The sequence below is a fragment of the Mus pahari genome, chromosome X (assembly GCF_900095145.1).
Source record: "Mus pahari chromosome X, PAHARI_EIJ_v1.1, whole genome shotgun sequence".
NCBI lineage: Eukaryota > Metazoa > Chordata > Mammalia > Rodentia > Muridae > Mus > Mus pahari.
Genome location: NC_034613.1, coordinates 80,400,165 through 80,412,606, shown reverse-complemented (window position 1 = coordinate 80,412,606; position 12,442 = coordinate 80,400,165). Strand labels below are relative to the sequence as shown.

Genomic DNA, 12,442 nt, shown 5'->3' with positions numbered 1-12,442 from the left:
TGGAACTCAGTGTGTAGACCAGGCTGGCCTCGAACTCAGAAATCCTCCTGCCTCTGCCTCCCAAGTGCTGGGATTAAAGGCGTGCGCCACCACCGCCCAGCCCTATTATTCTTTTAATTACTTTAAATTATTCTTTTAAGTACTTTTAATTACTTTTAATAAGGTCTTGCCATGTTGCTCAGACTGCTATCGAACTCTTGAACTGAAATGATCCTTTTCAGCTTCTCTATTTTTTTTTCATATTATCACTTTGAAGCTGTGTATTCCTTTTTTTTAAAGATTTATTTATTATTATATGTAAGTACACTGTAGCTGTCTTTGGACATACCAGAAGAGGGTGTCAGATCTCATGGATGGTTGTAAGCCAACATGTGGTTGCTGGGATTTGAACTCAGGACCTTTGGAAGAGCAGTCAGTGTTCTTAATCACTTGCTGAACCATCTTTCCAGCCCTGAAGCTGTGTATTCCTGAGAACCTCACTATTAAAATTCGGTGGCCATTAGCATGTTTCCTTTTGTGTATGTGGGCTGCTGAGCACATGTGTGTGAGTGAGTGTGTCAATGGCCAGAGAACAACATTGGGGAATTTCCCTTTTCCCCTTTCATCAAATTTTTTAGACACCGTCTGAAGTCTGCTGATTTTGGCTTTGCTGGCCATCCAGTATACTCCCTGAATCCAGTCATCTGTCCATCAGAACTTGGGTTACATGTATACAAGACTATACCTGGTTATTACTAGGGTGCTGGAGATTTAAACTCAGATCATCTTGCTTGCATAGCAAGTGGTCTTACTCACTAGGCCATTTCCCCAGCCTCTCATTTTTCCTTTTGAGGTTTAGACTTGTTCAGTGGAGTCCCTTTAAGCATCCTTTTCATAGGATCCTACCAGTCTTTGAGCATTCCCTAGCATTTAGGGCCAAAATGGTGTTTCATGCTTATCTTGTACTAATGTTAGAAACCTGGAATTGGCTGTTTCTCCCTAGAATGTTAATTTCTTTTAAGTGGGGAATTGTATTCAGATCTGGGGAATGGATATGCTCGTTGTTTGTTGCTGAGGTGTAGAGACTGTGCTTGAGTTATGGTAGTGTTGTTAATTGTATCGTCTTGACCTGGTCTTATCACCTGATCTTAGTTTTGCCAGCTGTGTAGTAGGAAGTTGGAATGGACAGGAAGCATCTCAGAGAAAAGACCTATGTCCCAGTTGCTCCAGTGTTGATCACACCAGTAGCCAGTTCAAAGAAAGTATGCAATATTTCTTAAATGAAGGAGCCATCATCACTGTGTTTCCATGATTGCGTTTTTCTCTCTTCTTGATTAGATATCAGTGAAGAGAAGATTTGACATTCTAGAAATCAGCTAGTCTTAGAAATTTTCATGTTTCGCCACCCCCACCCCCCAACATGCCTACAGCTCACCATCGTCTTTTGCCAGAAGCCTGGTAAGATCACAAGAGCATATAAAGGGAAATAGAATCCAATTTACAAAAAAAGTTACATTATTTGGCTAGAAGTAAAAGGTCAACTCTATTTGAAAACACCTTATTATGGATTGGCTTGTGTGCCATAAGTAGAAAAATATATCAGCTACTTTGCAGTGAAAAGAAAGAGTGAGAAATCACAGTAAAACAAAGCTAGCACTAAACTGGAAGAATTCTGAATCAATATTTACTTATACTCCTTTTTTCCTGTATTTCTGTATAAATCTTACTAACCTTTAGTGATAAGATTAAAGGCTTCTCATTAAGCCTTTCTTTTTTTATTTACACCTCTATTGACGTCTCTGTATTAACCTTTTTTTGTTTTGTTTTGTTTGTTTTCAAGCCAGGTTTCCTTTGTTTAGCTTTGACTGTCCTACAACTCACTCTGTAGACCCAGGCTGGGCTTGAACTCACAGAGACCTACCTGTCTCTGCCTTCAGAGTGCTGAGATTAAAGTTGTTCTCCACCACCGCCTGGCGTGTTATACTAAGTCTTAAAGCATGAGGCATTTAAACATTGCTCCAAATGATGTCAATGAAAATTTAACGATCTTCATGTAACTCTCTTGTCTTAAAGTTTTCACAAGTTTAGGCACATGGAAAATTAAAAATTAAAAATGTATTTATGGTTCATGACTTTTAGTAAATTTGCAATGTATACATCCATTTCTACTATGCAATTTCCGAATAGCTTCATGTTAGGTGTAAGCTCAATACTCAGTAAGCAGTCACTTCCCAGTATTCCTTCAGTGCTTGGCAGCCATTGGTTTACTTTATGTCATTGGATTTGCTTAATCTATTGGACATTTCATATAAATGGAATCATATAATTGACCATTTGGGTCTGGCTTCTTTGACTTAGCATAAGATTGTTAATTTCATTCATGTTAGAGCATATGCTATTACTTTCTTTCCTTTTTTTTTTTTTTTTTTTTTTTTTTTTTTTCGAGACAGGGTTTCTCTGTATAGCCCTGGCTGTTCTGGAACTTACTCTGTAGACCAGGCTGGCCTCGAACTCAGCAATCCACCTGTCTCTGCCTCCCAAGTACTGGGATTAAAGGCATGTGCCACCACTGCCTGGTTTATTACTTTCTTTTTATGAATGAACAGTATAGTGTTCTGTAGTTGTATATACTATATTTTGTTTATCTCTTCATTAGTTGGGTATCTGTTGTTTCCATATTTTGTTTATTGTCCTTACTGAACTCAAAACATTTGTGTTCATGTTTTTTCTTGAACAGTTTTATTTGGGGAGCTTTTTACCAAGAATTGTTTGTATGTGTTTTGATTTACTTTTGTTAAATAATAATGTCTATAGTTTTTTTTTTTTTTTGCTTAGCCAAGTACTCTGAAAATCATTCTAGTGTGGTACATAGAGTGTATAGAAATCTTTCTTTTGTGTTTATGTGTATATAGCTGTGAAGAATCATGTGGGTGTTTCAGAATATCAGTTTTTACTAATTATAATGAATTTCTTGGAAGAACACTTATGTTCAATAATTTATTACAAATAGTACAACATCCAATATCTCTGTGCCTTCCTCAGGGAAAATTCCTAGATGTGAGGTTTCTGTCTTGGAGAGTAAGTGTACATGAAACCTTTGTTTTAAAAATTATCTTAAAATTTTTTAAAGATTTATTTCAAGTGTCTGAGTACTTTGTTTGCATGTATGTATGTGTACCATGTGCATGCCTGATGCCCATGGAAATCAGAGCAGGCATTAGAGTCCTTGGAACTGGAGTTATGAATGGTTGTGAGCTACCATGTAAATGCTGGGAACTGAATTGGGTCTTCTGCAAGAGAGTAACAAGTGTTCTTAACCTCTAAGCCATCTCTCCAGCCCATCTTTATGTTCATTTCTTATGTTTGTGTTTTGTCTGCATGTATGTTTGTACCAAATATGTGTCTAGTGGCCTGAATTTGTGTCAAATATGTGACACAAATAAGTGTCAGAGGCCTGAAGGATTCCATAGAACTCATACAGAAGGCCGTGAGCCATAATGTAAGTGCTGGAAATTGAACTTGGGTCCTTTGGAAGAACAGCTAGTACCTTTAATCCATCTCTTAACCTCTGTTTTTTTTTTTTTTAATACTTAGGCACGTATTAGGTAGCACAGATTATTTTTTAACTCAAGCTCCTCTTCTCTCAGGCTCTTGAATCTTCCAGTCCCAGCTTCTTGAGTATTAGGATTATATCCCTGAGCCACTATGCCCAACTTACATTCTTCATAGGAATTATACATTTTCATTAACATTGTACAAATGTCTGCTTTCCCAAAGTCTTGCTAATAATGTATTGTCAAGTTTTTTGAGATTTTGGTACTCAGATCAGTGAGAAGTAATATCTCCAAAATTTTCATTTACAGTTTTACATATGAAGTTGAAGATTTTTAAGTAAAATTTAATTTGTGTTTATCGATCACTTTCTCTTGAATTTTAGCCTTAAGTTCATTTATCCTTTATTCATGATACATTTTGAAGAAATCTTTTGTTTTTTAAAATGTTACTTTTCATGTAGTTGAATTTATTAGTCTTTTTTTTCCTACAAGTGGATTTTTGAATTACAGTGTTTACAATATGTAGGTTACAAAGAATTAAGGTCTCCAATGGGTCCCAACCCCAGAGAAGAGGGGGAAAGATTGTAGGAGTCAGTGGGGATTGAGAACCAGGAAATCGTGGTCCACTGAATCACCTAAGCTGGACTCACACGGACTCCCAGAGACTGAAGTGGGAAGCACAGGGACTGCATGGGTCTCCACAGGTTGTGTACATATATGTTATGGCTCTTAGCTTGGTGTTCTCGTGGGGCTCCTAACAGTAGGAGCTGCTGTATCTCTGACTGCTCTTGGGACTCTTCCTTCTGTTGGGCTACCTTGGTCAGCCTCTATAGGAGGGCCTTTGCCATGTCTTATTGAATCTTATTTTGTCCTGTTTGGCTGTCATCTCTTGGAAAGCTGTTCTTTTCTGAAGAGAAAAAGAGGGTGAATGGATCTGAGGGAGAGGGGAGGTAATAGGAGTTGGGAGGAGTGGAGAGAGGAAACTATGGTTGGGATTTATTATATGAGGGAAGAATCTATTTTCAATAAAAAAACAAACAAAAAAAACCCCAAACAACCAAACCCAAACTACTACCAACAGCAAAACCATTCAAAACTACTCTACCCCTAACTGAAGAGCTATTAGCAGTTGATGAGTGCTAAGGGAGGGAGACTCACTCTCTTTGGGGAATGGCTACTGGTAGGTTGTCTGCTCCAATGGATGGTCTCATACTGCTGCACATATAGGCAGCACTAATTGGACTCAGTGGTAGAAAAGGACAGGAAATTGGGAGAGTTGTATTGGAGGAGCTGGGGGAAAGTTGGGGCAAGGGAGTTGAGACGTAGATGTCATCAAAGTATATTGTATGCATAGGAAAATTTTTCCTGGGTTTGGTGGTTTATGCCTTTAAACCGAGCACTGGGCAGGCAGCGGAATTCGGATCTCTGAGTTCCAGGCCAGCCTGGTCTATAGAGTGAGTTCCAAGACAGCCAGAGTTACACATAGAAACCCTGTCTTGAAAAACCAACCCCCCCCCAACCCCAAAAACCAAAAAAACCCCAAACAAACAAACAAACAAACAACCCCACGAAAACAAAAACCTAAAAAAGTTCAAATAATTATAAAATAAAATAAAATATTATTAAAAAATTTGAGCAATTCCTAAAAATACTTGTGTAATTTTATTTTTAAATTTGTCATGTTGGTGTCAATACTGTTTACTGCTCTAAAATGGTTAGTGGACACTGCTTATTGACAAATGAGGTAATTTGAAAATAAAAGTAATTTGAAAATAAAGTAATCTTTATTATACAGTAAATTTTCATAAGTGATTGAGTTCTTTAGACCTTTCTTTTTATGAAGTAGAGATTATTAAAAGGAAAATTTACTATTAAGATTAAGGATTGGTAGAAAGCAAGGTATTTGGAAATACTAAGACATTCAACTGTGTATATGGGCTTCTCATAGGAAAATTGCACCTTTCTATAGACATTTCTTTCTTTCTTTCTTTCTTTCTTTCTTTCTTTCTTTCTTTCTTTCTTTCTTTCTTTCTTTCTTTTTTTTTTTTTTTTTTTTTTTTTTTTTCAGGGTTTCTCTGTATAGCCCTGGCTGTCCTGGAACTCACTCTGTAGACCAGGCTGGCCTCGAACTCAGAAATCCGCCTGCCTCTGCCTCCCAAGTGCTGGGATTAAAGGCATGCGCCACCATGCCCGGCTCTATAGACATTTCTTGTCATCTAGTCTGTATATTGCTACTGTACTGTTTCAATTAGTCATTCTAGTTTCTCTTAAGATTTACGTTATTTTGGAATGAACCAGAAAGTGATATTAAAATGGACAGTATTAGGAAAGCTCATAGGTGATTTAGTCATGCCCACAAAGGAAGTCAGGAGGCAAAAGTTCTCTTGGAATGAGCAAGTGATCTTGTGCCATTCAGTTTGATACAGCATAGAGCATGTGTCCAGTTGTTAATGGTTGCAGACTAGTTGTATAGTCTTATTTTTGTAGGAAACAAGAAAACAACTAACCCTTCACTTTTCAAAAGCTTTGCATTCACATTGGCAACCAGTCACACCCAATTCTCCATGATACTTAATCATTATATTTCATTGCTTTTTTATTACTTAATGCTGAATTGTTTTTCAAATTGTCCCATTTAAAAGGCTCTTTGTTATGTACCTTGTGCAGAATTTCCCAATTTTGTATTTTGAATTCTTAATTTATTTTCTTCTTAAATTTTCAGATATTCACAGTGAATGACTGACTAGGCTTTAGTTTTCCATTCAGTGCATGTTCTAAATACTTTGTTTTTCAACAGGAAGTGATAGCAAAGCACACAGAAAGGACAGGAAGGATGTAAAGAAACCTTCAGTGACAAAGCCAAACAATATCAAGGCGATGTTCATTGCTAGTGCTGGGAAGAAAACTACAGATGTGAGTTTCATGTGCTCTTATATAAAGAGGTTTTTCCCTCTGTGAAATGAATTTAATATTTTGTTGCACAAGTGGTATTGTGTTGAATTGAATACATGTTTGAGTAACATTCTATGAATTGCACTTAGTAAGATGAATTTAGGCTTTATATGAATATAGGTACCTCAGTGGTTTGAACTTAGGAGATAAAAGAAAATTGAATAGGAAAGCTGAAATGACAGTATGTTTAATTTTAGTGACAAGCAAGAAAATCACAGAGTAAAGATGAAAATAGAGGCTGAGAGTATAAATTTAAAAATTGAGTATGCATAAGTGATTGTTAAAGTCTGAAGGACTGATAGGGTTAAGTGCTTCCTTTCAGAGATGGATGCATGGTCCGCATGAACGTTCAATCTAGAATGTGCTCATTTGAGCTTTTTTCTTTTTAATAATATACAGAAAGCAGTAGACTTGTCCAAGGATGATCTGCTAGGTGACATTCTACAGGATCTAAACACTGAGGTAAGTGAATTTCTTGGAGTAGTAAAATACACAGGGCATATAGGCTAAAGAAACAGTTCATTAATTGTACAAAGAAGACTATCACTGGAAAGAAAAATACTGGGATGTCACCATGCATACACACATACAACCCCTCCCCCCAACCCCACACAAAGAAAACAAAAGGCCTTACATTAGTTTCTTCTCACTGAGGTTTCTTCTCACCATTTTAGGTGAGGAGTTTCCAACTGTTATGCTCTAAGATTAAGTAGATGGGCTGTGTGGGTGTGTATTAGAAGTAGTAAGAATACACCCACGAGTCAGTTCTGTGAATATTCATTGCTTGTATTCAGTTGCTATAGTGTATGTTCTGTAAATGGATTGAAGCCTGTCAATGTGCACACTTGGGCATGAGAACCCCGTTCTGAATTCTGAGTGGGAGTGAAGGAAGAGTAAGTGAGCTGCCTCTGATAGAACTCAAACAGGCTCAGTTACGCTGAATTTGAGATTTGGCCATATATCATAAAGACCAAGCTTCTATTTAGAGGTATACTTTTTAAGTGACTATGGATTAATTGGCTAATACCAACACTATGTAGTTCTGTTTTGTTGGGTGGTAAATGTAATACCTGCAAGGATAAGTAAAGAAAGTATATTAAATTCTTGAACGAAAAAATTAGGAATGGATTAAATATCTATTCTGGTTTTCTAGTGATTTCTGTACTATTGTTGCTATAGTAACTGCAGTGCATGAGCATGGATCCTGTTTCGAGGGGGGGGGAGGTGCAGGGAAGGAAAAATGCTTTACTTATTGGGCATGAGAGGAGAAATGTACTTTTTGTCTATTATGTGGAAAACCAGGCACGACAATGAATGTGTCTTCCCCTTCCCTTTTAGACAGCTCAAATAGCTCCACCACCTGTATTGATACCAAAGAAAAAAAGATCTACTGGGGCTTTGCTCAACCCTTTTTCAGCACACACCCCTAAGGTAAAGAAATACCCTCCTTGATTGGTTGTTCTGCTTGAAATTTATTTGCCTATATGAAGGAGATGCTTTTGAATTTGTTTTGTTTCTTTTAAATTAGAACTGCCATTCAATATATAGTTTCATGTATTTCAAAAATAGCATGTGCCTGCTTTTTCATAGTAAATTTTGTAGTAACTAGTACATGTTTATTATAGGTATTACAACTGTGTTAAATGCAATAATTTTCTTCCTGGAAACAAGTATTTTTTGTGTGTAAATCCAGGTAACAGTAAAATAATTGAAGCCATTACATTAATAATACATAAAATCTTTTTATAAGTGCGAACTGTCATTATCTTTGGTCAGGGCAGGACAGTTAAGTATTTTTAGTATGCAGTTCTAACTGACTAAACACTTAAAAACATTTACAGGCAATTCCTTCAGGAAAACCTGCTTCCCTTGTCCTCAGGAATGAGCCTCTGTTAACTCCCATTCCTCTTAGACGTGCTGACTTTGCTGGTAAGTCTCATGTTAGGCAAATGTGCAAGTTGTTGAGCAACAACTGCCACACATGGGAGCTTGGTGATACAGGGTGATGTTGAAGGTGGCAATCTAAGCATGAAAGGTTGAATTTATAGTAGTAAAAGTTGAAAGCATCCAAGATGAAGAGTAAAGAGAAATACAATATAATGTAGGAAAGGGCTGTTATTTCAATGTTGGACCAGCTTGTAACATGTGATGGGAATAAATGGTGATGTCTACAGGAGAGCTGGCTCAACCAGAGTGTCCAGAAGATGATCAGGAGCCAGGGGTAATGGAGTTTGAAGATGGTGACTTTGATGAGCCTATGGACACAGAGAAGGTAGATGAGGAGCCTGTGACTGCTAAGACTTGGGACCAAGAGAATGAGCCAGTAGAAAGGGTGGAACATGAGGCAGATCCTGAGAGGGGAACCACATCCTACTTGTAAGTACATTTTATGATTGTTCTGAAATATAGTACTCTAAATATTCTGTTGGCTTTTATAAAGTTTTTGAAAATGTGATTTCTACAGAGAAAGTTTTCTGCCAGATGTCTCTTGTTGGGACATTGATCAGGAGGATGAAAGCATACCTCAGGAAGTTCAAGTGGATTCCAGTCATCTCCCATTGGTAAAAGGGGCAGATGATGAACAAGTGTTTCAGTTTTATTGGCTGGATGCTTATGAAGATCCATACAACCAACCAGGTAATCATACCTAAGGTAATCTTAGCCTTTTATTACAGAGTGTAGTACCTGTTCCCTTAAATACTTTAGTGATACTGATTGGCTTTGTTTTTCTAAGAGAACCAGACATTAATTTGTCCCCTTTAAAGTTAACTGTTTTGGGGTTGTTGTTGTTTGTTTGTTTGTTTGAGACAGAGCCTCTCTATTTAGCTTTGGCTGTCCTGAAACTTGATACAGGCCTCTTGAACTCATAAGATCCACTGCCTCTGTCTTCCCAGTACTGGGATTAAAGGCATCTATCTGCCAGCATGCTTGGTCTAATTTGTCTTCTTATTCAACAGAGAACATCCATTGTGTGCTAGACACTGAGATGGGGTGAGCAAGCTAGACAAATTCCTTATATAGAAGTTTAAGATTCTCAGTGAGGTGAGAGTTGGTGGTAGTTAGAGGGCGGGCGACCAATTGACTCTTAAGCATTAAACACTCTTGGGGGAACATGGTTCCCAGGATCAGATCTAAGCAGGTCTCATGGGCACTCACTCAGAGACTGAAGTGACAATCATGGAGCCTGTGTAGGTCTGGCCTAGGTTGTCTGCATATATGCTATAGTTGTTGGCTTGATGTTTTGGGGGAGTCCTGACAGTGGGAGTGGGAGTATCTCTGATTCTTTTGCCTGCTCTTGGGCCTCTTTCCCTCCTACTGGGTTGCCTTATCCAGCCTTGATATGAGGGTTTGTGCTTGGTCGTTGCTTGGTCTTACTGTATCTTGTGCTATGTTTTGTTGATATCCCTGGGTGGCCTGCTCTTTTCTGAAGTGAAACAGGAAGAGTGGATCTGGGGGAGAGAGGAATTAGAGGGGAACTAAGAGGAACAGAGAGGGGAAGTTGTGGTTGGGATGTATTGTTTGAGAGATAAAAAAAAAATGAACCCTGGATTGAAAGATGAGGCACATAAAAGCTAAGGTAAAGGCACTTTAGCTTAAGGAGACAGTAAGGGCAAAGATCTAAAAGGGAAGAGGATAAAGAGGCTTGTGTGATTATAAGACTATTAGAAATGACAAAATTGATACATAATGGATAATGAAGTTGATAAAGGGCAAAAACTAGCGTCTTAGTTGCAGTTTCTATTGCTGTAATAAAGCACCGTGACCAAAAGCAACGTGGAGAGGAAAGGGTTTATTTCCTTTATAGTTTGTAGTCTTTCATCTAGGGAAGTCAGAGTGGGAACTCAAGGCAGGATGTAGAGGCAGGAACTGATACAGAGGCCATGAAGGACTGCCGCTTTTTGCTACTTGTGGCTTGCTCAGTCTGTTTTCTTGTAGCACCCAGGACCATCCGGTCAGGGTGCCACCATCCCCAGTGAACTGAGTCTCACACATCAATTACTAAGTGTACCACAGGCCAATCTGGTGGGGGCATTTTCTTATTTTAGGTTCCCTCTTCCTAACTGATTCTAGTTTGTGTCAAGTTGACATAAAACTAACCAGCACAGCTACATACTGAAGGACCATAAAAGCCTTCTCAAGGAATTTCAGCCTTCAGTCTTATTCAAAGAATATTGGAAAAATCTCAAAAGGTTTAATATTAGTGTGCTATGGTCTCCTAGTTGACTTAACATTTTAATAGGAATGCTTTGGCATATGTGGAGAAGTTTTGTGTGTGTGTGTGTGTGTGTGTGTGTGTGTCTGTCTGTCTGTCTGTCTGTCTGTCTGTCTGTCTGTCTCTCTCTCTCTGTATACATGCATGGAAGCTGGAGTTGGGTAGCAGGGAAATGTGGAAGCCCTGATAATCAGTCAGAGAACAAGTGCTGGGTATTGGACCCTGGGTACCTGGTAGAAATAAAAAATAAACAGTTTTTTTTAAAACTATATTTTGACCTGTTGTAGATTGTATGAGGGCAGGTGACTGTAAATTGGAGATAGGAGTCAAGACTGACTTCTTGGTCTTTTGTTTTTTTTGTTTTGTTTTGTTTTTCAAGACAGGGTTTCTTTGTATTGTCTGGACTGTCATAGACCAGGCTGGCCTAGCCCTTACAACCTCCCAAGTTCTGTGTCTTAGTTAGGCTTTTACTGCTGTGAACAGACACCATGACCAAGGCAAATCATATAAAGGACAACATTTAATTGGAGCTGGCTTACAGGTTCAGCGGTTCAGTCCATTATCATCTTTAAAGTATCAACTTTAAAGTATCCTGGGGATACTGTAAAAAGCACCCCCAAATGGAATAGTGGAAATGCATTTCTCTCTCTTTTTTGTCTTTTATTTATTTATTTATACTCCAGATTTTATCCCCCATCCAACCTCCAAATGTTCCACATCCCATACCCCCCCCCATCTCCACAAGGATGTTCCCACCAACCACCCCTGTCCAACCAGACCTCTAAACTCCCTGGGGCCCCCAGTCTCTTGAGGGTTGGGTGCTTCATCTCTGAATGAACACAAACCTGGAAGTCCCCTACTATATGTGTGTTGGGGGCCTCATCAGCTGGTGTATGCTGTCTGTTGGTGGTCCATTGTTTGAGAGATCTTGGGGGTCCAGGTAAATTGAGATGGCTGGTCCTCCTACAGGGTTGCCCTTCTCAGCTTCTTTTTGCCTTCCCTAATTCAACAACAGGGGTCAGCTGCTTCTGTCCATTGGTTGGGTGCAAATATCTGCATCTGAGTCTTTCAGCTGCTTGTCGGGTCTTCAGGAATGCAATCATGATGTTCGTCTACTCATAAATAGAAGGGAAAATAACTTTTGACATGTCAGAATTTACTAAGTGAGTCCTGGCCTTTGGCTCAAATGACTTAGCTGTGGATATAATAACTGCAGTTGAGTAGCTAACTGCCCTTGTTAGCCCCCTCTGTATTTTCTCTTATGATCTGTTGGGAAATTTAGCTTTGTGGAATTGAGGTGTTTTAGGTAGCATAAGGACACTGTCCTCAAAGTTGTCTGTGTACAGCGGCTGGTGAAGTGGCTTAGCAGTCTTTACCTGTTGACATGACAAAACCACATGGTGAAAGGAGAAACTCATGCAAGTTGTCCTCTGGCATCTACCTCCTCCCAATATGTAAATGTTAAAAAGTGTACTGGCATCTGCAAAAAGACTCTAGATTTGATTAAGAGATAAGAATTTCCTGTGGGCCCAGTATAATCCAGTAGCCTGCCTTTCTTTCTTTCTTTCTTTCTTTCTTTCTTTCTTTCTTTCTTTCTTTCTTTCTTTCTTTCTTTCTTTCTTTCTTTCTTTCTTTCTCCTTCCTTTCTTTCCTTCCTTCCTTTGTTCCTTCCTTCCTTTGTTCCTTCCTTCTCTTTCCCTCTCCCTCTCCCTCTCCCTTGTTTTTCAGGACAGGGTTTCTCTGT

The 12,442-nt window shown here is 38.7% G+C and overlaps 1 protein-coding gene across 2 annotated transcripts in view; it reads left to right on the top strand.

The window, feature by feature from the left end:
- The window catches only part of Pola1 (DNA polymerase alpha 1, catalytic subunit), a 315,971-nt gene that overhangs the window by 11,105 nt on the left and 292,424 nt on the right, over window positions 1-12,442 (top strand). For both annotated transcript variants that reach the window (XM_021187798.2, XM_029534305.1), the window contains exons 5-10: window positions 6,331-6,446; window positions 6,885-6,947; window positions 7,824-7,916; window positions 8,327-8,414; window positions 8,660-8,861; window positions 8,950-9,122. In XM_021187798.2, the coding sequence (XP_021043457.1) occupies window positions 6,331-6,446; window positions 6,885-6,947; window positions 7,824-7,916; window positions 8,327-8,414; window positions 8,660-8,861; window positions 8,950-9,122 (735 nt within the window). The remainder of the gene's footprint in view (window positions 1-6,330; window positions 6,447-6,884; window positions 6,948-7,823; window positions 7,917-8,326; window positions 8,415-8,659; window positions 8,862-8,949; window positions 9,123-12,442) is intronic.